This window comes from Sprattus sprattus (assembly GCF_963457725.1).
Source record: "Sprattus sprattus genome assembly, chromosome: 9".
NCBI lineage: Eukaryota > Metazoa > Chordata > Actinopteri > Clupeiformes > Clupeidae > Sprattus > Sprattus sprattus.
In genome coordinates, this window is record NC_137928.1 from 1777654 (window position 1) to 1805153 (window position 27500).

The following is a 27500-nucleotide window of genomic DNA, read 5'->3' on the forward strand; positions in this document are numbered from 1 at the left end:
CTGTGTGTGTGTGTGTGTGTGTGTGTGTGTGTGTGTGTGTGTGTGTGTGTGTGTGTGTGTGTGTGTGTGTGTGTGTGTGTGTGTGTGTGTGTGTGTGTGTGTGTGTGTGCATGCGCGCTTGTGTGTGTGCGGGTTTGTGTATCCCTGAATGTGTGTGGGGGAATAGGAGATTGATGATTAATATTCAGATGTATCATGGTGTTTCTCCCAGGCTGGAAAAATGTGGCCTGACAGAGAAGAGCTGTTCCTATCTGGCCTTTGCCCTGACCTCACACTCCTCAAGTCTTAAACAGCTGGACCTGACTGGTAATAACCTGAGTGCATCAGATGTTGAGCAGCTCTCTGCTCTAGTGAAGGACCCCCACTATAAACTGGAGAAATTAATGTGAGTAAATATCTAACCATCTCACTTAGGTCTTTATAACATGAGACCCAACATGGATGCCTGTCTTTTATCTTCTGTTCCCGTGTTTGCCTCTCTTCTGTCTGTTTCCTCTGTAGTCCTCTGCTTTTTCTCATCCCTCTTTCATCCTTCTCTCTACCTCGTTCTTTCCACTTTCTTTTAAATTTGAAACCAGTTCTGTAACGGACTTTCCACTTTCTCAACACCTTACAACTTAGGGCTGTCTTACATCTCATCTCATCCTCTGGTTATTTGTCATCTTTCATTTATCATGTTTATTTGTTTGTGACCCGACTACTCATTGAGCTCCACTGGCTGCCTGTAGCTGCTCGCATTAAGTTCAAGTCACTTGCTTACAGAGTGATTGCTCTTATTCTCCCACTCACTTAAATGCTTCTAGCACTACCAAGGCAGGGGCTTCCCTCTCCGCCTTTATGAAGCTCTTTAAAACCAAACTCTTCAGAGAGTTCCTCCCTTACTAACTTGCACTTCTACTAGTATTTAACTTGCACTTTCATCAGTAACATTCCTTCAGTTACTTTTTTCTATTTCTTATGTAAAATAGTATTTATTGTTACACTTTGTCTCTATTGCTCGTTGCTTGATTGTTCTCCCCCTTGTAACGTACACGGCTCAATGCACGAAACATAAAGGGGAGGCCTCGCAGAATTTATAATAATAATAATAAGTTATTTATGATATTGTTAATATGATATTTATATAAAAAAAGTGTTGTGAAATAGAAACCAAAAATGTAATGTATTGTCAGTTCAAGGGTATCCAAAATCCAATTACTATCCAACGACCAACGATAACAAAATGCCGAGAAGACCAAAGCTGTCCCCCGACTGCTGGCTGATCAGGGCTTTTGTAGCCAGCCAATCAATGATACACCTGTCCCCAAGCACCTGCTGTAGAGACAGAGACAGAGCAGGCATGCAAATATCACAGGGCGGGGCCTAGTTCCGCCAGGATCGTAGCAGGGGATTTTACATGTGTGTTGCCTTTACGTGCGTTTTGTGTTGGTGTGGATGTTTGTGTTTAGGTCACCATGCAGTAAATGTGTTGGTGTGTTTGATGCAGTGTAATTTTTGGGGTACAGTGTGTGTGTGTAGAACCCTTTGACGGGTAAGTGTGTGTGTGTTTCGATCACCCTGCAAAGAGTGCGTTCATATGTATGTGTCTGTGTGTGTGTGTGTGTTTGTGTGAGTGTGTGTGTGAGCGAAAGAGAGAGAGAGGTGCAGGAGTTCAGCCTCTCTCAGACGTACTGAAGAATCCCCATTGCAAACTGGAGAAACTGATATGAGTGTGAAAACATTAATAATTGTCTTCTAGGGTGACTGGTCATATCTTCAGAAGGGAGAGTCCAGCAGTAGCAGCCTCCACTAGCAGCTCCCACTACTCAGGTGCTGCAGAGCTGCACCTCACAGACAAAACCCAGCAGGATCCAGGAGCACAGCTGCTCTCTGATGACATTCCAAAGTGAGTCTGGTGGACAACACACACACACACACACACACACACACACACACACACACACACACACACACACACACACACACACACACAGTGATGAATTATCTACTGATGTCAAATAAATCAATCACTTACTAAAATCAATCACTTAGAACATAAAAGACACACACACACACACACACACCACGAAGTCTTCAGCAGGCACCCCGAGAGAGCAATAGGTTACTCTCCTCTGCCTGTGTGTGTGTTTGTTTGCGTTTGTATTTGTCTGTTTGTGTGTGTGTGTTTATGTCTGTGTGTATATTGTGGTACTCCAAGCTACTCTTGGGGTCCCACAAGGTAATATACCGCACCAAGGCTATACTGGGCAGGATCTAGGACCCTGGAGAGGTGCTCTGGGGACTAGTGAGGTCGGGCCATCCATTCATTTGAGGCTCAGCTGCTAATTGTTAGAGTAGTTGGGCACTGAGCAGCCATTAAATAGACCGGGGTTTTTAAAGAGTCAGTGTGAAGCAGGGCTGAAGAGGGGAAGGAACCGGTAACAGTATGCAAGCCGGTGGGCTTATGTCTTTTCTGTTATGTTTGACTACCTTTTTTTTTAAATTTAAGACTGAATAAAGGACCTGCCTTGCTGAAATTAGCCTCGTCGTCAGGGATGGTTTTAGCAAATTGGAGGCCCTGGGCAAAGAACAATTTTGAGCACACCCACAAACAATCTGAATGGGCCATGTTATGTGAAACTGACATGTATTGTGAATAGATGACTTTAACAACTAAATAGTTGTTCATTATTTGAATTATGAGGTTCTGTAGTGTAACTTTTTGATTACTTTATCAAAACAATGGGCCTCATTCTCGAACGCAGTTAAAAACAAGTTAAGAAGAAATCTGTCTGTAGTTGCTTTTGCGTTGCCTGTGGAGACTGTGGATTGTGCACTCGTCTCTTTAGTTGCATGCTCTAATAAGGAGCTGGCAGGCGTTTCTGTATTAAAATTCAGGTGCACGCGCATGCAAGTTCAATTGTACACATCTACGGACACTCAGGCAGTTAAAGAACATATTCCCATGCGTTCATGAATACCGGCAGAGATCTTTTTTAGGTTGGTCTTTCGAAGTCCGTAAGAAAATATTTAAGTAGACACTTAAGAAAATGTTGGAGAATGAGGCTCATTTTTGAGTCACTGCTCTCATTATCATCCAGCTGTGCTTGAGCAGTGATGATGAGCATGGCAGTATCATGTGCCAGTGTCAGGTTTCTGGAAATGGGCAGCTGTGGTACATGATGGCTCACCGCTTGTAGAAGCAGGGCAGGCAGGGATAGTTGTTGCTGTAGTATACGTTTGTCTGCTGCTGCTAGCATTAGCTAAACTTGGCTCAGCAGCACTTGAAACATTATCAGATTAACTTAAAACATTATCATAAATGTTTTCCACTTCCACTGACGAATTCCTTGATTGGAAGTATTGTACTTTAGGTCATTTCTCCCTGAACTTCTCATCCTCACTTTTCCTCTTTCTTTACTCAGTGCCACTTAGAAATAGTTTCATGCTTTACTTTGCGACCACACACGCCACCACACCGTTACAGAAACATCACGTGACCTCGAATCATTTGTTCCATGATGGATTTAAGATCAATTTTAGGCTGATACATAAAATTAAATTGTGTCCTTCTGAACATTTGGAGTTCACAGTATCACTGTATGTCTGTATGGGTATATGTATCTGTGTGTGTGTGTGTGTGTGTGAGAGAGAGAGTGAGTTAGTTGGAATACAGGGTTTGGTAATCGTTGCCATTACACTCCTGGTCAACTGATGATTACATTTGAAACCAGCGCTGTCAGTTTTTTTTTTATTTCAGTAGGGAAAAACTCCTGTGCCTGTATACTGTGCGTGTGTTTGCTTGTGTGTTTGTATGTGTGTGTGTGTGTAAACTGTGTCCTACATTGTGTGTGGGTGTGTGTCTGTTAGTGAAGACTGTCTAACTTTGCACTCGTTTAAAGCTCATCTATTGTTGAGATCAAGCAATTCCAAGCATTAAAAAGCATGAATGAGAACTGTTAACTCCACACAAAATTGCCATCACTGGTTTACCTGTTTTATTTTTCTTACTAGATTTTGTGAATGTTCTGCTCTTCAATGGATTGCAATTATTGATATTGACCTCAACATCTCGTTGTGGGATGATTCACACTGGTGTAGGGTAATAACCTGGAAATCTAAGATAAAACTAGTCACTGGTTTTCTGCCTTTCATTTGTGTTTTTGTGTGTGTGTCTTTTAGCAGCGATGACCCACAGAGGAGCTGTGAATCCTGTGCTGAAGTTCCAGACACCAGCCACTGGGTCCTGGTGGAGCCTGAAGTCTCTACAGAGAAGAGCGTCTCAACCTACAGCCTGAGCTCTCCTGCAGGGAGCTATGAGTGCTCAGAGTCTGGTCTGCGCTGGTCGTGTGCCGGTCCAGTCACCCTGCAGTACTGCTTCACAGACTGGCATGTCTATGCTCAAGAGCTGGCCCACATGCAGTTCAGACCAGCTGGTCCTCTGATGGACATCAGGCTCATGTCAGGAGAGCTGGAGGAGATCCATCTGCCACATTTCCTGTGTTTGGGGGGTTGTGAGGCGTCTGTGCGTGATGCTGTGAGGGTCCTGCATGGGCGGGACAGCGGAGTGTGTGTGGAGGTGTGTGAGCTGACCCGACGCCATGCTAGGCTTGCCCACCCCTCCTTCTCTCCTCTTGGAGTGATCTACTATTTAAAATCTCTGCTCTTTCCCATGAGAGTCCACTCAGAAGTGCTGGTCTATCAGAGCAGCACGTCACCCCTAGTTTTCCACGCCTACCTCCTGCCTGAAGATGCCGGTCTGAAGCAGCTGGTGAAGAGCGATGAGAAGGAGATAGGGGGGGTTTGGAGGGCAAATCCCCAGCCTGTCAGGCCTCTTCAGATAGACGGCTTCTATAGCCTAACGACTGACGACTGCCCCTCTAAGATCTTACCAGAGGAGCTGATGCTGAGATACAGCAAAACCACCCCCAACTTCTTCAAGGTGAAGCTTCTTAAGGCTGCTGCCTCCTTTCACATGGTGTTGTTCAGCTCTGCAGACAGTAGGGGGCAGTCTGTGTGGACAGCAGAATTTCAAACGTTTGATGACGGAGAGGCCAGACAACTACCAGAGAGTCGTGAAAGGACCAGAGGCGCTCCCACTGAAGGTACTCACACACACACACACACACACACACACACACACACACACACACACACACACACACACACACACACACATACTGATGGTACACACACTCACACACACACACACACACACACATTCATACTAAAGATACAAACACAAACACACATACTAAAGGTATACACACACACTGAAGGTACTCTCACTCACACACACACACACACACTCTGTAATGGTTGGTTGGAATGGAATATAGAATAAACAACAGTCTAGTTCTCCATAGCCAATAGCACTTCACTATAACTCCTGTCATTTTTAGATGTGCTATTCAAATACGTGTGAATTGACTTTACATTACAAATTCATAGCCCATTCATAGCCCATCTAGTTCTCCATAGCTACTAGCACTTCATAGCCCATCTCTGGTCACTTAACTAAGTTGATGACTTGCGTATGAAATGGGTTTTTGCTGCTAGTTTGTCCACAGTCTCATTGTCAAACTACGCTGTGCAGTCATGAAACATCGCAATGGATTATGGGATTGGTTGATTTGATGGTCTGAGTTGCAGCGTTACATTTGGCAAGAGACGATTTGTTTGTGGCACGAATATCATTTATTATGTCAGACACATTACTGTATTTCTCCGAAAGCGCACTGGTGACTGTGACTGTAATAGACTGGTGATTGTGACTGCAATAGAATGGTGATTGTGACTGTAATAGACTGGTGATTGTGACTGTGATAGACTGGTGATTGTGACTGTAATAGACTGGTGATTGTGACTGTGATAGACTGGTGATTGTGACTGCAATAGAATGGTGATTGTGACTGTAATAGACTGGTGATTGTGACTGTAATAGACTGGTGATTGTGACTGCAATAGAATGGTGATTGTGACTGTAATAGACTGGTGATTGTGACTGTAATAGACTGGTGATTGTGTTTGTGACAATAATAGACTGGTGATTGTGACAGTAATAGACTGGTAATTGTGACTATAATCGACTGGTGATTATGTCTGTGACTGTAATAGACTGGTGATTGTGTCTGTGACTGTAATAGACTGGTGATTGTGACTGTAATAGACTGGTGATTGTGACTGTGACTGTAATAGTCTGGCGATTGTGTCTGTGACTGTAATAGACTGGTGGTTGTGTCTGTAATAGACTGGTGATTGTGTTTGTGACTGTAATAGACTGTTGATTGTGTCTGTGACTATCAGGGCCACTGACAGGTTTGGCTGGGCCTGGGACAAAATTCTCTCAATGCCCCCCCCCCCCCCCCCCCCCCCCAAAAAAAAACAAACCACACACACCTCTACTTTCTCAGTCCCTACCCTACCCTTAAATGACGGAAATTCAAAAAAATTACAACTTTAATTGGATAGGCTATGGATATGGACTGAGTGAAGTTATGGCTTTCAGAATCACACCACAATAAAACTCACGCTATTGTATTCACTTAGAGCTCATTAACTGCACATTTCATCGACCATTTTTCACTTGACCGAGGGGAATCATGTCAAGGGTACTTTTATTTATCGCCAGACCCGCGTGTATGTCCGCTGAACTTCCAGAGAACGTTTGGGGAACAAGGCGGAGCCCATTCATCTGGCGAGTGTCAAGTTAACGGCAATCAGAAACTAAGTTACAGGCTACCCCAAAACGTCACGTTTATAACCCATTCGTTACATCCAACTCTATCTAAATGGCAATTTCACACGTTGCCATGCCACTGGATTATTTTAAACCATGAGCCACGTTACACTGGCTGTAATTCAGCTGACTGGGGATGATTCTCAAATCAATTCAGCCCAGGGGCGGAGTGGAACACAAAAATCCACCAGGACAATTCTGACTGCACCGGCCCACCACCGGCCCACAACGAGCCCAAAACTGGGCCAACCCGCATCCCGTCCACCTCCCATATATCAACTACACAAACAAACGGGCGGCTTTTGATCATTATTGTTAGATTTAGCCTAGTGTTGATGTGTGGGTGACAGACATGACAGTGACAGTGTATTTGTATACATACATTTATGGAAATACGGAACAAATCGCGTCCCGTATTGGCTCAAATGTTATGCTAATTCGCAACAATGTGTCCTGTCAACTCACTCGCATCTAGTTGACGGCTGGTTGAATAAATCCGTAATTCTTGTACATTTTGATGCACTTTCCTCCAGCATCCGCCTCTTTTTCAGTCTGGCCTTTTTGCCCCTTCCTTTCTCCTTTCTCTTATGTCCCTCCATCAGGTCCGCTTCACCTGCTCTCTCTCCCTGATAGCCGCTAATTTATCTTCCTAGGTTCCCTTGATAAAGGCAGAACGATACGCATTTCCCATGAGGCTGTGCTCCGACCATTCTACATTCAACAAAAAAACTAATTAAATCGCTGGCCAATTTATATTTGTGGTCATGAAAGTAATGGAGCGTCTGAATAAAAAGAATTACATCAATATAGGAGGCTAAACAAAAATCAGAAGGTTGGATTAATGGTAGTGAGTTTGACACACACCATAGGTATGATGTACAGAGACAAATAGTGCTATAAAGACTGGTTGGACTGCCCAGTTGTACAACTCTCGGAGAACTTAGAGATTTTCACGGGACCATGATTTGACGTACATGCAAACTCGATGGGCCGCTCATGAATTTGACACGGCAGCTGCGAAGGGGTCCAGTTATGGGCCCCCCCGTTCCAGGGCCAGTTCAGGGCCCGGGACAACGTACCCGTTTGTCCCCCCCTGTCGGCGGGGCTGGTGACTATAATAGTCTGATGATTGTGTCTGTGACTGTAATAGACTGGTGATTGTGACTGTAATAGACTGGTGATTGTGTTTGTGACTGTATTAGACAGGTGATTGTGTTTGTGACTGTAATAGACTGGTGACTGTGGTTGTGACTGTAATAGACTGATGATTGTGTCTCTGACTGTAATAGACTGGTGATACTGTCTCTGACTGTAAAAGACTGTTGATTGTGTCTCTGACTAATAGACTGGTGATTGTGACTGGGACTGTAATAGACTGGTGATTGTGACTGTAATAGACTGGTGATTGTGACTGTAATAGACTGGTGATTGTGACTGTAATAGACTGGTGATTGTGATTGTGACTGTCATAGACTGGTGATTGTGACTGTGACTGTAATAAACTGGTGATTGTGACTGTGACTGTAATAGACTGGTGATTGTGACTGTGACTGTAATTACCTGGTGATTGTGACTGTGACTGTAATAGGCTGAAATGCTCCTGACTGTTAATCCTCAGGTCAGAACAACAGTCAAACTGTGGCTCCTTCAGTGTCTCATAACCAAGTCCAGAGAGACGTGAACATCACAACTCATATTCACGGTGAGAACATCAAAATACAAAACAAGCAAGTCAGGGAATTATGTAAGGGATCGACGAGCTGTCCAGTTCTACGAAGTTAATGGACGCTGCGGGGCAAAGCACACCACGACGCGGAGCGGAGTGTTGCTCCGCAGAAGTCCATTAACTTCGTAGAACTGGACAGCTCGGAGGCCGTTATCTCGCTTATCTCCCGTTTACAACATCCAAAAATGTTTTTATTATTATTATTATTTAGAATTTCCTTTATCTTTAGGAAATGTAATATGCATAATAACCTGATGAATTCTTGATTTGAAGCCTAGTGCTCCCGTTAGAGAAAGTAGTGCCTGGAACCGGCTGTTTTTCAAAAAACAAAACGTTACGTTGGTTGTCAATGGTAACCATTCAAGAGCATTGATATGGAACGGCGATTTAACGTTTCTACTGGGACTACGTCCAAGGTGTCCGGTTATACGAACTTAATGTACACCCCATTAGCCAAACAGAAAACAGTTTTTGTTCCAGAGGGAGATAAGACAGAATTATCAGCTATATTCATACAATTAAGTTCTATAGACCAGCCCACACATATAACAGTTGGATAAACTAATATTCACAGTAGCAGTTGTTTCATGTTGCGTTTATTGCCCTTAAGTCACATTTCTTTTGTTGTGTTTCTTTCTTCCTTTATCTGCTATATCCACCTTTTCTCTCTGTAAAGTCCAACCATCACCAGCAGTCAACACAGACAGGTAAATGGTGTTATATGGATATAGAGACATATACTATGTCTGTCTGAGTCATATAATTATATATCTCTGCATTGGGTGGCTGTGAGTTATATGGGTATAGATACATATACTATGTCTGTCATATAGAGTTTTATATGTGTCTGGCAGTAGGGACTCCTTGCAGCCCAGCAGGAGCCCAGGACAGGTCGACAGCCAGGGGGCAGCTGCCTTTGTGGACAAGAAGAGGGCAGAACTCATCAGCAGGGTGAGAGAGGTGATGCCCATAGCTGACGAGATCCTCACCTAGGGAGTCATCGTCCGGGATACCTACTCTAACATCCAAGCTGCTCCCACCAGTGAGGAGAAGATGAGGGTCCTTTATGAGGGCCTGCACTCAGCTGGAGCTCAGGGCAAACTGGCCTTCTACAGGATCCTTCAGGCACAGCAGCGCCACCTAGTGGAGGATCTATGGACAGTGTGACGACAGCAGGGCACCCAGCCAGCCAGGGTCTACTCTCATCTCAGAGATCCTGCAAAATACTGCTCCTTTCCTCGAGATCCTGGGTGTTTCTCAAAGTCAAGGATTCTTCCTTGGTATTATGGGTCCTTTTGAGTCCTTTCAAGTCAGGTCCTTCAAAAGACTCCCTCCTAGCATTCAGACACCAAACAATAAAACAGTCTAGCGAGTATGCAGGTGCATCATCGAAAAGTTCCCACCTTCAAATTCCGCACCACTTTTTTGTAAAAAGTCTCTGGTGAACGCAGAGGATACTTTAACTGCATCCTTGAAAATTCTCTGAACAAAGGACCTCTTTTGAAGGATCCCAGACATCATAACAGTCCTTCAGTGGGATTCAATGACCACATCGTTGATAGACAGCCGTCAAGGATCCGTCCTTGACTTTGAAAAACGCCCACTGGAGTTTCTGTGGTGGTGCACTGCCAAATACTGTGCCTGTTTCTCTGACAGTCCATTAATTAGATCTGATTGAAAATGTACTGCTATATGGTTGATCCCTACATGAATGCTTTTTCAGAAAATCCATTGATATAAATATATGATTTTGTGGCTTTTTCATACACGTTAACAACCTTATTGTTTAACCCACAGCTTGATGCGCCCCCCCAGAGGAGGACGCAGAGTGAACCAAGAGGTATGGATGTGGATGAGCCCTTGGCAAGTGGTCGTTTTAGTTTAGTGTGTGGTTTAGTTTGTGGTTTTCTTTAACGTTTCACTTCAACAGATCTGATCATATCAGTTTCAGGATTAGTAAGTACACAAGGGGATGTGGTGTATTGTGAAATTTTAAGTACTGATGTTTTTTTTCTTTTTTCGCCACCTTTAAATCATCACAATCCAGGACAGGATTTTTTCTGTAGGCACAAGGTGGCCCTGGAAAGTCGTCTTCCCCGTGTCCTCAACCCCATTCTTAGCCAACTCCAGGAGAGGAAGGTTCTTAATGACCAGGAGCGGGAGGAGGTGATGAGCAAACCCACCAGTGTGGACCGGAACCGTGTTCTGCTCACCATGATACAAAACAAAGGAGTCACAGCCCAGCAAGCATTCTACGAAGTTCTAAAAGAGGCAGACCCATGCCTGGTGGAGGATCTGGAAGGCTAATGTCATGGTTAATGTCAAGTCTGATCAAAAGCAGAGTACTTTATCCAACAGACACAGCAACATGCAGTAGTAATGTACAATTCCTTTTAATGTTGGGAACGGGGTCCGGCAGGGGGGTATATTATCCCCAGCCCTTTTCAATATCTATATGGAAGACCTTTCCAGGCAGCTGGGGGAATGCAGTACAGGTTGTATGATAGGTGATTCCCTGGTCAACCACTTTAAGTATGCAGACGACCTAGCTTTACTATCCCCGAGTAGAGGTGGGTTTAAACACCTGCTTAACATCTGCACTAATTATGGGGTCGATTTTGATGTTAAATATAATGCCAAGAAGAGTGTGGTAATGGTCTGTAGGACTAAGGAGGACATGGATATTAAGTTCCCTGCCTTTCATCTTTCTGGGCAAGCTCTGGGGGTGTCCAATAGTACCAAATACTTAGGGCACATTATCACAGACACATTGGAGGATGATGCTGACATGTTAAGACAGAGGAGATTGCTCTATGTCCAAGCTAACATGTTGGTTAGAAAATTCCACCACTGTACATATGATGTAAAAAATAATTTGTTTAGAGCCTACTGCACCCCTCTCTATACAGCTCCACTCTGGGTGAATTACAAGAAGGAGAGCTTGTGTAAATTGAAAGTAGCCTATAATGACTGTCTTAGGATACTCCTGAAGAAACCCAGGAGTACTAGAGCCAGTCAGCTGTTCTGTAATATGGGTCTAACCACTTTCATGACCTTGCTGAGGAACCTTACTTTTAAGTCTATGAGTAGGCTGGACCGCTCTTCAAATGTTATAATTGATCTGATGACAGACCCTGGCCGCAGCTCTGTCAAGTACACATCTAAGATCTGGGAACACAGGCATGAGTGCCTTTTTTAGCCCTTCTTTCCTTGTATATTTATATGTATTTATGATTGTATGTAAATTTATATATAAGGTGATTGATTAAATGTATTGTGCATCTTCCATGTGGGCCTTGAGCCTGTAATAAAGTTTATTATTAATGCATTGAAATTCAAATATATGAATACATTGAACAGGGATTAAAAAAGTTTTTTTTAAGTAATCAAATTACTAATTTAGTTAATTAATTAACTTAACTAAGAAATTATTGCTCTTACAGTTTTTTACAATTGCTAAAACACATTCTTGAAACAGTCACTCATTTTCTCTAAACTCTAAACACAAAACCTCATCTTCAAGCACTATTTACAAAACCTCTGAATCCTCTTGCAAAATGAAACTTTCGCCTCAAAACGGTTTTACCTGTGCTCAAAATCAAACACTGCTGTCAAATCATAAACAAAGTGTTCAAAATTATATACACTTTCAAGCAGTCAGTAAACAATACACCAAAAAATAGAAAACACACTGTTCAAAACATATAGTTCTCAGGGAGAAGAACATTTTTTTTTTTACCTCAAAACAAATTTAATATTTATCTATCATTGACTTTTGATGAATGAAAACATGTTCTCTCATAGTAGCTATACAAATGTATCAGAAATTACTACTTTGCTTTGCTCTGCTCTAATTTGTGTTGGTTCTTTCTCCTTCTTGTACCCCTATAGTACTGTACCCTGCATCTCACTACTCACAACTCACTCTTGTTCTTTGTTGATATGAACCTGCAACCAGTCAAAATCTATTGAGCAATCAGTACTGTTACTGTACCAAATAGAAAGCACAATGTTCAGGGCCATACAACTTGTTGTTGTTACAATGCACTGTAGGCCTACTACAATATACACTACCACAGTAAAAAGGACACAAATCAAAGGAGTCAACGTGGTGTTTACTTGTCCTCCTCCCTTGTCCACATTGTTTCTTCTATTCATTCTCTGACTTTCTCCTTCCCACCTTCAACAACCTGTTTGCTCCCTAAACTGGCTCATATTGGTTGTGTCACATCATTTGATACAAGTTAAATCAATTTTGAGTGGTTGTGTTCAATCAATGACATTTGTTCTCTATTTGCATTTGATTGTTGCCACTTGTGTTTACCAGTATGGATGACATGTGAATTAGAGTGCAGAATGTGTTTTAAGACTGAGAATGTGTTTAGAGTTTTGCTGAAAAGTCTAAGTGAGACCTGCAAATTGTGTTTTACCATGAGAAATAGTTTAAGGTATTGACAACAGACTGCACAATTAGCTTCATGAGTTCAGGCAACTGAGAACATTGTTCAGCCAGTGGGTTTTAGTGTTTTAGCAATTGTAAAAAACTGTAACTTAACTAAGAAATTATTGCTCTTCCACTTATTTCTCGCCAAAAGACGAGTAGTAATAGAGTTTATAGCTGCAGCATAATTTGGTTCAGCAGAAATGTATAGTTGCGTGTCATCCGCATAACTATGAAAATATATACATTGTGTTCTCTAATGATGTCCTGAAGAGGCTCTCTAAACTATCTAAACCAGGGGTCTTCAACGTTTTTCAGGCCAGGGACCCCCAAACTGATGGCGAGCTGAGCAGGGACCCCCTACTATATAAATTGCATAACATTTTGTTTAAAATATACTGGGCCTACTGCCAAATAAACATAGCTACCCTGTTATTGTGTATTCAATACTAAGCTATTCAAATAATACAAAGGTTAATATATTCATTTACATTTAAATTTTTAAACAATGAATTTAATTTAACATTTAACAACATGAAAGGTACAGGGTGGCCGTGCCACTGCCATTTATAAACATACATCTTGCAAACAACTCTGAGCTAACAATTAATAACAACTTATTAAAATAATTCACAGATATATGTTTTTATTTCATCATACATAAAAAAGGGACAGTGAATCCTCAAGCATCTGTCGATGGCACACATCCTCCCACATTAGTGAGATGTATCTTACCTTGACAACATAGATGTTATAGTGAGATTGACAGGTCAACAAACCAATCACACCGCTAGCAAGTTGTTAAGATTGTAGGTAGTAGCATGCTTACATTAACTAGGGGGCTCATACACCTCGCAAATCTTCTCAGACTTATTTTTCAGTTACAATTAAAGTTTTTTGACCTTGTACAGTGTCTATTTCTCTTAATTTTTTTTTTTAAATCTAAGCAAAAAAATATCAAACTAACAATTTATAGGTACAAACAAGACCAGCAATGGAGTTTGGTCCGCCATCTTTTATTTTTGATCTTCTCGCTCTTTAGACTTGAGCAGAAACGCGATCTGATTGGCTATTGCCTGTGCTGTCGTATTTGCATGAAAGGTGCTGTGAGTGAACCGGTGCCCAGCTTGAGAGAGCTCCTGTAGGTAGCTGAATGTGTCAATTGGACTGAAAGATAACGTCTTCTCGATCAATGTATACGTTCGCTACAATATGTTGGATTTATGTTAATGTAAATTTAAAGGGAATAAATGCAATTCTGATTCGGAAGACATTTAAATTTGTGGGGAAAAAAATTGGTTGAATTTTTTTTATTTTTATTTATTTATTTTTTTTAGAAATATTAAAAAAAAATTGTCTTATCAACCAAAGATTTCGCGACCCCCCTGCAGTACCTCCGCGGACCCCCTGGGGGTCGCGGACCCCCTGTTGAAGACCCCTGATCTAAACTAAACGCTGTAGCGCAAAACAAAACACTTGAGTCAAACTCGACAAGACTATGAACTAAACTATTACTAGGGCTATAAAATAAACAAGGTTAACTTGGATACGAGCAGCGACGATACTAACCAAATGTCAGGAACTGGAAGGTAATCCTTGTAGTGCGAGACCAGACACCGAGTGAAGGGAGTGCGAGGTATATGTAGGGAAGTGACATGTGTTGGAAATCAGTGTAATCCTGGTGTAACAATAAATACTACTTTACAAAGGAAATAAAAATAAACAAAATAAAATGAAATAGAAAGAAAAAGAAGTGCAGGAATGTGACCGCTGTCAGTGCAAGTTAAGCACCAGTTGCCAGTTTAAGAAGGGAGGTGCTCTCTGAAGAGTTGGGTCTAAAAGCTTATTGAAGGTGGGATGCCCCTGCTCTGGAAATGCGAGGCAGTTCGTTCCAACAACGTGAAACTACAAATGTGAATAGTCTGGATTGCCATACTTGCACAGACTGCAGAGCCAAACAAAGCTCACTAGACGAGCACAGCATCCGGGGATAACATTTGCCCTTACAAGAGCATTTAGGTAGGTGGGAGCAGAACCAGCATTCACTCTGTAGGCAAGCATAAGTGACTTGAACTTAATGAACACGCCTCCACTCTCCATTCATCTCACTGTTGGGAGCCACAGGCACAGGCAGCCAGTAGAGTAAAATGAGTAGCGGGGTGACGTGTGTCTTTTTTCGGCAGGACCTGGAGACAGAGGCGATGTGGTCCCTGAAAGTCAGTTGGTCATCAATAATAACCCTGAGGTTTCTTGCTGTTTTTGATGGAACAAGAGATAAGGAGTCAACATTGATACTGATGTTGTGGTGGATGACCTGTTTGGCTGGAAAGACCATCAGTTCCGTTTTTGCCAGGTTCAGCTGAAGGTGGTGATTTTTCATCCATGTGGATATATCAGCGAGACATTTCAAGATCCGTGTTCAGACAGTGGGGTCCTCGGGAGGGAAAGACAGAACCAGTTGAGTGTCATCGGCATAACAGTGATAGGAAAAACCATGCGAGCGGATGATAGGGCCTCGCAAAGTGGTGTAAATGGCAAAGAGAAGTGGTTAAATAAAAGTAGAAAAAACTGCAATTTTGAATTTTGAACGTTTTGAATCCAGACTTGTTTGGATCGAGGAGATTGTTCCTACCAAGTGGTTAAACTGTTTAGATTGTGAATGCACACAGACACTCTCAAGCCATCAATGCCAGGATGAACATGAAGTTACCTTGTATTGAACCGTGGTTGAATTATCTGTGTAAAGGTTGAACTATGAACCATGATTTAATGATCTGTTGTGTCTATAGAAATGATATAAATAACAAAGACATACAAATATGAACAATAATGTACAACAAGGATGAATATAGTAAATACTATATATAAAGTTGGTTATACCTGGGCTCTGTTGAATTCTCTAATGTGATCAATTTTCTTTAGAATATCAGTTCCATTTTGATTTTTGCATACTTCTGACCTAGCTCAAGTTTTCTGAGTTTATTCTGAATGATATATCCATGCTCTCGAACCTTTGCTACTAATCCAACAAGCTTGTTGTCGTATTCAGTGAACTGCAACCCCCTGACCTCTAGCTGCCTGTTCAGTGTGAACTGAACACCACTCAGATGCTGAAACACAGTCCCCTTCAGTGTGTGCACTGAACACCTCTCAGGTGCTGAAACACAGTCCCCTTCAGTGTGAACTGAACACCACTCAGATGCTGAAACACAGTCCCCTTCAGTGTGTGCACTGAACACCACTCACATGCTGAAACAGTCCTGGTTGTGTAAATAGGATACATAGTGTCTTGGACCGAGCCATAAACAATTCCAGCCAATCAACACATTGCATCAGGAACACAGAAGGGAGGGGTGTAATATGATTGGTTGTTGAGCTCAGATATCAACAACCTTTTGCCAAATGTGGCCTCTGGATTGGTGGTGGAAGGAGGGAGTTCTACAAACAGCAATATATCTGACAATGTTAAATTATAGTAATGGCATATTTAGAAATAGTTTGTGAAGTGTGTGTCATGATATGGAAATATGAAACTCTAATTTAATCAAGTATGTGTGTGTGTTAATCATATGCCTTTGTGAGCTGAAACATGATTGTTCTGTATGTCTTTCTAGTTTGTTGTTCCACCTGGGTTTGCTTTCATGTCTATCACCATCTCTCCTGTGTGTGTGTGTGTGTGTGTGTGTGTGTCTGTGTACTTTCATGTCTATCACTATCTCTCCTGTCATTGTAGATCCTGCCACTCCTGCATGCCTCACTCATCCAATCAGCTCATCAGTCTGTGTGGTGTGGGCTGGGGCTGGTATTTCCCGCCCATCTCTTCACCTGCAGCTCATCTCCTCATTAGTCCCTCAGTATTTATACCTGTCCACTCTCACCTGTTCCCTGCCAGATTGGCTTGTGTGTTTATACCTGTCCACTCTCACCTGTTCCCTGCCAGATTGGCTTGTGTGTTTATACCTGTCCACTCTCACCTATTCCCTGCCAGATTGGCTTGTGTGTTTATACCTGTCCACTCTCACCTGTTCCCTGCCAGATTGGCTTGTGTGTTTATACCTGTCCACTCTCACCTGTTCCCTGCCAGATTGGCTTGTGTGTTTATACCTGACCACTCTTACCTGTTCCCTGCCAGATTGGCTTGTGTGTTTTGCGCTCCTGCGGTTTGTTACCCTCTTTTGACTGATCTGCCTGCTTTGACCCTGTTTGCCCGATTACCTGATGTCCTGGTTATGACCCTGCCTGAAAAGACGAGCAAACTGAACTTTCTCTACACTCTGTGTGTCTTGTTGTCGTGCTTTAGGGTTCAGCTCTATCCGTACCTGTAATGGTAACAGTATGTGCCACATGTCAAGCTGTAAGTGGTCCTACATGTGATGAGATTAATGCAGCTGAATAAGTGGATTATTGTTGTGAAACAACTTTAAAACTATGAAATAACTTGTGTGTTGTTATGAGTTGTTACCATGACAATGCTATTCACATAGTTAGCATGATAGGACCCACTTACTACCGATCTGTAAGGAGCTACCCAGTTTATATTGGTGCCAATAAAGTTCACAAACAGAGAGAGAACGCAAGGAGGGTCCAGAGTCCACAGAGTATCACACACACACACACACACACACACACACACACACACACACACACACACACACACACACACACACACATACACTTCTCCTATGTCAAATCATTCTGTGCTTGTATGTGTTTGTGCTGTGACTTTGTCAGTTTTATGTGCTGTGAATTCAGCTTGGATTTCAGTATATGCACACACAATTCTGTGGGACGTGTGTGTGTGCGTGTGTGTGTGTTTGTGTGTGTGTGTGTGTGTGTGTGTGTGTGTGTGTGTGTGCATGCCTATCTGTGCTTATAACTGCTGATGCCAGTGCTTCTCAGGTAGGGAGTGCTGGAGATAAGGCCCCCTCCCCCGCACCTCCTCCCCACTGCTCTTTGATCCGCTCTGCAGACACCAGAGTTCAGTCAGAGTGAGACGCCGGGTCGAGACACAGGTAAGATGAGACTCTCCCTCTGGGCCCCCGTTTCTATATGTGTTTGTCTGTCTGTCTCTTTGTTTGTTTGTCTGTCTGTCTCTTTGTTTGTTTGTTTGTCTGTGTTTGGCTTCTTTACTCCAACGTTGCCGTGGAGAGGAATGATTGAGAGAATGATTCATGGGGAAGTGGTCGTGGTGTTGAGGCATTGTGCTGCCGCGTGAACTGCAAAGATCAAACTCAAGTCATGTGAGGAAAGGGTCATTTATTTGTCCATCGGTAAAATGGTAAACAGTACGTGACATAACCTCAAAACCATTCAAGCGATCCCTTAATCGCTGTGACTGGATGTGTGATGAGTGTGTGTTGCCTTTCAATGAGAGAAACATGGCCTCTGAATACATTGCACTCGTGGATAAAGCTGCTATTAGCCCATATTGACAGCCCATAATTAGCCACTAGCAAGTTAAATCCCTGGGCAATTCAAGATGCTGTTTGGATGGAGGTTCTTCTCTCCTTGTTCTCTAGAGTAAGATATTCAATGTTCTGTTTTATCCAGATGTATGGTGTCAGGAGCTTAACACATGCATCAGTTTCAGAACATATCTAATCTCTTATTACTGACGCCAGACAGGTTTATTTCTACAGCACATCTCATGCACAAAGGCAATTAAATGTGCTTTACATACAAAAAGGAACCAGGGTAGAATTAAAATGATAAAAGATTTAGATGAAGAAGTAGATGAAGAAGAAGTTAATCAAATGGAATACATCAGTAATTGACTGTATGACTTGATATGTATGATTTCTTTGTTATTTAGTTTTGAAAATGTTTGTCTTGTGTCTTGACATTTGAATAATATTTAATAATTTGAGTTTCCAAGTTGAAGCCAATTTGTATATAGAATAGAAGCATAATTCATCAATAACAGGCAGTAGATTAAAGAATAGGGAGCTAAATAAAGGTGCAATGTCTGTGCAAGTATTACAAAGACAAACATAAAGACAACTGAATAATTGAAGGCGGTGGAAAATACTGCCAGTTAAAGCACTTTTGATCTTCTTTTTAAAACAGATTAGAGTTGGGGCAGATCTGATCCCCATGGGGAGCTGGTTCCAGCAGTGGGCAGCATAACGGCTAAATGCCATCTCACTCTGTTTAGTTTCAACCCTGGGCACCACTAGCTGACCAGCTCCTGCAAATCTAAGAGAACTTGAATTGGAGTAATACGCTCTCTTATTTTTAGTTTTGGTTACGTTACACTTTGTGACCCTCTGTAAATGTCTGTCTTTCTCTCTCATTCTCCAGTATAATACCAGGAGAGGGATATCCCAGGAAAAGGGGTGTATTTGCCCCAAAATGAGTTCCAGTGAAGAAGAGAACCATGATGATGGGCCTCTGGGGTAAGACCACAACAACAACAATAATACTAATAATATACATATTTACATGTTTTATTTGTTTAATTACGTGTATACTTGATTGTTTACTAATTACTGTAGTACATCCTTAATTTCATTCATCAGCTTAAATAAGTAAAATAAGTAAATCAATGTAAATGGTAATAAAAGGCATTAAGACAATGGAGACATCGTTTTGCTCAACTAAAATCAGAATAAAAGTCTGAGAGTGTGTGGGATAAAACCATCATCTTCCTGCTGTGTCTCTTCATTTGGATGGAAATTTCTACCTGGCAACTGAAGCTGATTGGATGAGAGTGTTTGTAGTTTTCATTTGGCTGCCTATCCGAAAGTAGAACCCAACCCAAAGTATAGCAGGAGTTTGTAGTAACTGGACCAATCAGAGATGAGATAAAAAATTGTATTTATGTAATGGACATTTGTCTCAATCAGATTTTTGGCATGGTTGTGTTCTAAGTCAGTAACTGCAAGCAGAATGAAACTGAATCTTTAAAAATGCTAACCCATCTATAGTTTTAGACCACTTTAAACTCTAAACAATTTAAACAATTCTGTCACAATCAATTTTCCCAGACTTTGCTAAAGGTCTCAAGTGGTGTTCAATCAAACAGAGCTGTTCCTTAAATTGTAAACATCACTACAGTTGAAAAGATATTTGGGTAATTTTAAGTTTGGTATTTGGTTTACATCCCTTTTCAATAACACTCTCAGACTACATACAATTAACAAATACTACCACACTTGTGACATTTCTAATGAGTGTTAAGAAATGATCGAAAATATCATTTTTTTTTTCAGTTTTTTACAATTGCTAAAACACATTCTTGAAACAGTCACTCATTTTCTCTAATCTCTAAACACAAAACCTCATCTTCAAGCACTATTTACAAAACCTCTGAATCCTCTTGCAAAATGAAACTTTCGCCTCAAAAAAGTTTTACCTGTGCTCAAAATCAAACACTGCTGTCAAATCATAAACAAAGTGTTCAAAATTATATACACTTTCAAGCAGTCAGTAAACAATACACCAAAAAATAGAAAACACACTGTTCAAAACATATAGTTCTAAGGGAGAGGTACATTTTTTTTTTACCTCAAAACAAATTTCATATTTATCTATCATTGACTTTTGATGAATGAAAACATGTTCTCTCATAGTAGCTATACAAATGTATCAGAAATTACTACTTTGCTTTGCTCTGCTCTTATTTGTGTTGGTTCTTTCTTCTTCTTGTACCCCTATAGTACTGTACCCTGCATCTCACTACTCACAACTCTTGTTCTTTGTTGATATGAACCTGCAACCAGTCAAAATCTATTGAGCGATCAGTACTGTTACTGTACCAAATAGAAAGCCCAATGTTCAGGGCCATGCAACTTGTTTACGTATTATTCTTATACAGCCTACAATGCACTGTAGGCCTACTACAATATACACTACCACAGTAAAAGGGACACAAATCAAAGGGGTCAACGTGGTGTTCACTTGTCCTCGTCCTCTCACATTGTTTCTTCTATTCATTCTCAGACTTTCTCCTTCCCACCTTCAATAACCTGTTTGCTCCCTAAACTGGCTCATATTGGTTGTGTCACATAATTTAATACAAGTTAAATCAATTTTGAGTGTTTGTGTTCAATCAATGACATTTGTTCTCTATTTGTATTTGATTGTTGCCACTTGTGTTTACCAGTATGGATGACATGTGAATTAGAGTGCAGAATGTGTTTTAAGACTGAGAATGTATTTAGAGTTTTGCTGAAAAGTCTAAGTGAGACCTGCAAATTGTGTTTTACCATGAGAAATAGTTTAAGGTATTGACAACAGACTGCACAAATAGCTTCATGAGTTCAGGCAACTGAGAACCTTGTTCAGCCAGTGGGTTTTAGTGTTTTAGCAATTGTAAAAAACTGTAAGCACTATATCAGAATACCTGGAGAAAATCAAACATATCAATAATCAGAATATGCTTGTGTTTGTGTTGGGTTCTGTGTGTGTTTGTTGGTGTGTGTGTGTTTGTTTTTGTGTTGTTGTGTATGCGTGTGTGTGGGTCTGTTTGTCTGTTGGGGTGTGTGTGTATGTCTGTTTGTCTGTTGGGGTGTGTGTGTGTGTGTGTGTGTTTGTGTGTGTTTCTGTGAAACATAGCCGCACCCTGCAGAAGAGATCACAGTCTCCCGTATCGCCACCCTTAGCAGAAGGAGGTGTTTCTGCTGGTCAGAGGTGAGTAGTAATGAGGACTTTCCACAGGAAATACAATCATCCATACAGTCATTTGAGGTACCCCTGAAGTGTACACCTGAAGTGTACCAAAGCTGTTTCAGGAGATGGACAAAATCCATTCACTGATATGATTGATTGATGAGGATATTAGCCTTCACAATGTCACAAGCCTAAGCCCCCCTAAGGGTGAAATCCTAGAACTGTTCTTGAGAACCATTTCAGTATATTTTGTAGTTTTTTTTTTACAAAATGTAGTATTGATCATTGCAGTATCACCATATTTTCAGAAGGTGGCAGTATGAGACAGACCAGAGGCTGACCTGTTGTCTCTGACCTTGCTGTTCAAATCACAAAGGCTTCAAAAGTAAATTAATAGAGTTAAAGAAAGATCTTCAAAGTAACACTGTGGAAATATTTGAAATCAAATAGATACTATTCATTAAATCAGTAATATTCTTTGAAATTTCATATCATGTTATGGCAAAGTATTGCAGACAAAATGGGATTTGGGTCATTTTCACCTTTTGTGTTTTTGTTTTGTTTTACACATACTTCAGATGTGTGTGTGTGTACATGTGTGTGTGTGTGTGCGCGTGTGTGTCCAAGTGTGTGTGTGTGTGTGAGTGAAATACAGTTATTTTACTCGTCATTCATGCTAGTTAAAAACATTTCAGTAAAATCCTCTGTACTTAAAAATACAGTAGTGAGAATAAGGTATAGCAATTCTGTCCAAACCAGTTTTCCAAGACATCAAAAAATATGTATAAACAATAATTAGAGAGGATCCCCACTCTTAAAGACACACACTCAAAGAGAGGAGAAACAGCAGCAGGGAAAGAGAGACTTAAACACTCTAAAGTTCTTGGTTTTATACCTGAAGACACCAGCCAATCCCCTTAAATAACATTCTCCCAGGCAGAGGTGACAGTGGGAATTGTCCAATTATACATTTCTGTGCAGAGCAGGAACAAGTCAGTAATGTGACATAGTAATATTCTGGAGGGACAAGCACAAATCCGGCAGCCCTCTTGTGTCAGCAGGTTAAATGTAGTGAGAGTGAGAGAGAACGACTGCAGAGGAAATATGAAACAAGTCAATTCATCAGCAATCACATGAGAGAAGAGCATTAGGGGGACACAGTGCTGAGTTCGTTTATATAAAACTCTTCAGACAGAGTGACAGTTACATTTACATTTACATTTAGTAATTTAGCAGACGCTTTTGTCCAAAGCGACGTACAAGGGAGAGAACAATCAAGCTAAGAGCATTAAAGACCTGGTGTAACAATAAATACTGAAAAAATAGAAAACGGCATAGAAAGAATAAAATGAAGTGCGGGTCTGTTACTGCTTAAGTGAAGGTTAAGCCAAGGTGCCAGTTAGGAAGGGAGGTGCTCTCTGAAGAGTTGAGTCTTCAAGAGCTTCTTGAAGGTAGAGAGGAAAGCCCCTGCTCTGGTAGTGCTAGGCAGGTCGTTCCACCAACGTGGAACTATAACTGAGAATATTCTGGATTGCCTTGCTTGCACCGGGGGGAGTGCCAGACGACGCTCACTGGATGAGCGCAGTGTCCTGGGTGTAACATTTGCCCTTACAAGAGCATTTAGGTAGGTGGGAGCAGACCCAGTAAGCACTTTGTAGGCAAGCATAAGTGACTTGAATTTGATGCGAGCAGCTACCGGCAGCCAGTGGAGCTCAGTGAGTAGCGGGGTGACATGTGCCCTCTTTGGTTAGTTGAAAACCAGACGCGCCGCTGCGTTATGGATCATCTGTAGTGGTTTTACCACGCATGCCGGTTATGTAGACTACATTAGGGGGGAAACTCTTCAGACAGAGTGGTTGTTAAATAGACCAGGGGTCTTCAACGTTTTTCAGGCCAGGGACCCCAAACTGATGGTGAGATGAGCAGGGACCCCCTATAAATTGCATAAAATTTAGTTTTAGTGCCAAATAAACATAGCTACCCTGTTATTGTGTATTCAATACTAAGCTATTCAAATAATACAAAGGTTAATATATTCATTAACATTTTCATTTTTTAACATTGAATTTGACCTAACATTTTTGAACAACAAATTTAACTTACCATTTTTTAACATTGAATTTAATTTAACATTTAACAACATGAAAGGTACAGGGTGGCCGTGCCACTGCCATTTATAAACATACATCTTGCATACAACTCTGAGCTACCAATTATGACAACTTATTAAAATAATTCACAGATATATGTTTTTATTTCATCATACATAAAAAAGGGACAGTGAATCCTCAAGCATCTGTCGATGGCACACATCCTCCCACATTAGTGAGATGTATCTTCTTGTCAATAACTCCTGACTGACACGATCCAACGGATGACGGAGGAGGAGTCTAGCGCATGGAGTTGTGTTGACAACATAGATGTTATAGTGAGATTGACAGGTCAACAAACCACCACCATTAGCAAGTTCTTAAGATTGTAGGTAGTAGTATGCTAACATTAGCTAGGGGGCTCATACACCTCGCAAATCCTCTCAGACTTATTTTTCAGTTACAATTAACGTTTTTTGACCTTGTACAGTGTCTATTTCTCTTTATTTTCTTTTTTAAATATGAACAAAAAAATGTCAAACTAACAATGTATAGGTACAAACAAGACCAGCTATGGAGTTTGGTCCGCCATCTTTTATTTTTGATCTTCGCGCTCTTTAGACTTGAGCAGAAACGTGATCTGATTGGCTAGTGCCTGTGCTGTCGTATTTGCATGAAAGGTGCTGTGAGTGAACAGTACCTCCGCGGACCCTCTGTTGAAGACCCCTGCAATAGACTACATTCCTTCTTGGCTGACAGTACTGTACTAGCGGACACTAAAGTTAAACTGATATTACAGTAAACAAGTTATTTAACATTTGTCCTTGTTTTCATACAGTTACCAACCTGGTCCAGTAAATGTGGAAATGCAGAGCCACAAATCCCATCTTCAGAAGAAGTTTCAGTGTCTGAATGAGGGAATCACAAAGCAGGGAAACCCCACACCCCTCAGTAAGATCTACACAGAGCTCTACATCACAGAGGGGGGGAGAGGAGAGGTCAATGCTGAACATGAGGTCAGACAGATAGAGAGAGCATCCTGGAGAGAAGCAGCACCAGACACACCAATCAACTGCAGTGACATCTTTAAACCCTCATCTGGAAAAGACAAACCCATCAGAACAGTGCTGACTAAGGGAGTGGCTGGCATTGGAAAAACAGTCTCTTTGCAGAAGTTCATTCTTGACTGGGCTGAAGACAAAGCCAATCAGGATGTCCACTTCATATTTCCACTTCCTTTCCGAGAGCTGAACCTGATGAAGGAGAAAAAACTCAGTCTGGTGGATCTTATTCAGCACTTTTTCTCAGGAATAGAAAATCAAGCAATCTTAACCGATTCAAGAGTCATGTTCATCTTTGATGGTCTGGATGAGTGTCGACTTCCTCTGGATTTCCACTCCAACCCAACGTGTTCAGATATGACAGAGCGAGTCTCAGTGGACGTGCTGCTGACAAACCTCATCAAGGGGAATCTGCTTCCTTCTGCTCTCCTCTGGATCACCACCCGACCAGCAGCAGCAAATCAGATTCCACCTGAGTGTGTGGACCAGGTGACAGAAATAAGGGGATTCAGCGACCCACAGAAAGAGGAGTACTTCAGGAAGAAAATCAGTGATGAGAAACTGTCCAGCAGAACCATCACACACCTGAAGTCATCCAGGAGCCTCTACATCATGTGCCACATTCCAGTCTTCTCCTGGATTACCGCCACTGTTCTAGAGAGAATTTCAGATGAATCTGGGAGTGTAGTAATGCCAAGGACTTTGACTCAAATGTACACACACTTCCTGATCATTCAGACAAGCATAAAAAATGAAAAGTACACACAGAGAAAAGAGAGAGACAAAGCGATGATTTTCAAACTGGGGAAACTGGCTTTTCAACAGCTGGAGAAGGGCCATCTGATCTTCTATGAGGCAGACGTGAGTGAGTGTGGCATTGATGTCACAGAAGCATCAGTGTACTCAGGAGTGTGTACTCAGATCTTCAGAGAGGAGACTGGGCTGTACCAGGGGAAGGTTTTCAGCTTTGTGCATCTGAGCATTCAGGAGTTTCTTGCAGCTTTATATGTGTTCCTGTGCTTTAGCAACAGAGAGAAAAACATGTCTGACCAACAGCAAACCTCTCAGCTCTCTGCTCTGTTCAGAGCTCCAACACTTCATGACCTACACAAGACTGCAGTGGATCTGGCCTTACAGAGTGGGAACGGACACCTGGACCTTTTCCTCCGCTTCCTTCTGGGCCTCTCTCTGGAGTCCAATCAGAATCTCTTAAGTCACCTTCTGCCACAGGCAAGAAGCCAATCACAGAGCTCAGAGCAAACAGCCCAGTATGTGAAACAGAAGATCAAAGAGCAGCAGATGGCAGACAGAAGGATCAACCTGTTCTACTGTCTGAATGAGCTGAATCACCATGCTGTAGTGGAGGTCATTGACAGGAGAAGAGGAACTCTGTATGTGGACATGCTCTTACCAGGAGAGTGGAAGACTGGGAGATTTGAGTTTAAGACTGCAGAAGAGCAGCTGGATGAGTTTGACCTGCAGAAGTACATAAAGACACCAGAGGAAGATCTGACTGAACTCCTCAGTCCTGATGAAGTTCTGCAGAAGCTGGTGCCAGTGGTCACATCTTCCACATCCGCTGAGTGAGTGTGTGTGTGTATGTGTGTGTGCATGTGTGTAAGAGATTCCTCAGCAATTTTTTCAGTAGACTGCACATCATCAATATGGTGAATAAACTATGTCTATGAACACAATTTCTACTCGGAGTAGAGAGGACACTTCTGATCAGTCTCCCTACCAACAGTAGAATATGGATTGAAGGTCTATGTTGTGTGTGTGTGAGAAGTTGGCAAGTGGTCACAGCATCCACATCAGCTTGGTAAAATGCTGTTTGAGAGAGTGTGTGTGTGTGTGTGTATTTATATGTATGTGAGTGTGTGTGTGTTTTTGAGATAGATAGTTAGTTGGAGTTCCCAGATTGGCAGTAGACAGCACATCATCAAATAGTTGACTTTGTTCCGGGTAAATGAACTACCCTGATAAGAGAACATTTCTCCTAAACTGAGAGTAGAGCAAACACTCCTGACTGCAGTTCATACCTCACATCAGTCTAATATGGATTGAAGGTCAAACACTAAACAGTACACCTGAGTTTTCTATGGATTACTTAAGATATTTGTCTATATTATACTTTCCCTGTAAATATCTCTTATGCCAGGCTAGAATGTATACCAAATATATAATCTCTTATATTACAAAGACCATTTCCAGTTTCTTTGAGTTAAAACTTACCCAGAAGCTGGGATGGCTGGCATGTGCTTTTGGATCCAAACTGGCTTAATCACGATGCTTTTGCAATGTTAATGAACACCGTTATGCTCCACCCTGAAGTGGCCTTATAGGGCAGCAACACACCACCACTAACCCCTGAACTCTGTAGGACACTAACCCTAACCCTTATAGGGCAGCAACACACCACCACTAACCCCTGAACCCTGTAGGACACTAACCCTAACCCTTATAGGGCAGCAACACACCTCCACTAACCCCTGAACCCTGTAGGACACTAACCCTAACCCTTATAGGGCAGCAACACACCACCACTAACCCCTGAACCCTGTAGGACACTAACCCTAACCTTTATAGGGCAGCAACACACCACCACTAACCCCTGAACCCTGTAGGACACTAACCCTAACTCTTATAGGGCAGCAACACACCACCACTAACCCCTGAACCCTGTAGGACACTAACCCTAACCCTTATAGGGCAGCAACACACCACCACTAACCCCTGAACCCTGTAGGACACTAACTCTAACCCTTATAGGGCAGCAACACACCACCACTAACCCCTGAACCCTGTAGGACACTGGACCAGTCTGTTGTTCAGGTGTATCATGTTGTTTCTCCCA

At 41.9% G+C, this 27500-nt stretch overlaps 2 protein-coding genes across 2 annotated transcripts in view; both read left to right on the forward strand.

The window, feature by feature from the left end:
* The window catches only part of LOC308369952 (NACHT, LRR and PYD domains-containing protein 1 homolog), a gene marked incomplete at both ends in the record, with an annotated part of 122720 nt that overhangs the window by 74048 nt on the left and 21172 nt on the right, over positions 1-27500 (forward strand). Inside the window, one exon of the mRNA XM_080844513.1 lies at positions 24424-26229. Within this exon, the coding sequence (XP_080700639.1) occupies positions 24424-26229 (1806 nt within the window). The remainder of the gene's footprint in view (positions 1-24423; positions 26230-27500) is intronic.
* Positions 1223-9611, forward strand: LOC308369920 (NACHT, LRR and PYD domains-containing protein 1 homolog; the record flags this gene model as incomplete). Its single annotated transcript, XM_080844482.1, has 7 exons — positions 1223-1273; positions 1614-1705; positions 1739-1885; positions 4162-5084; positions 9121-9151; positions 9299-9395; positions 9438-9611. 7 exons carry the CDS (start codon positions 1223-1225, stop codon positions 9609-9611), a joined length of 1515 nt encoding a protein of 504 aa, XP_080700608.1.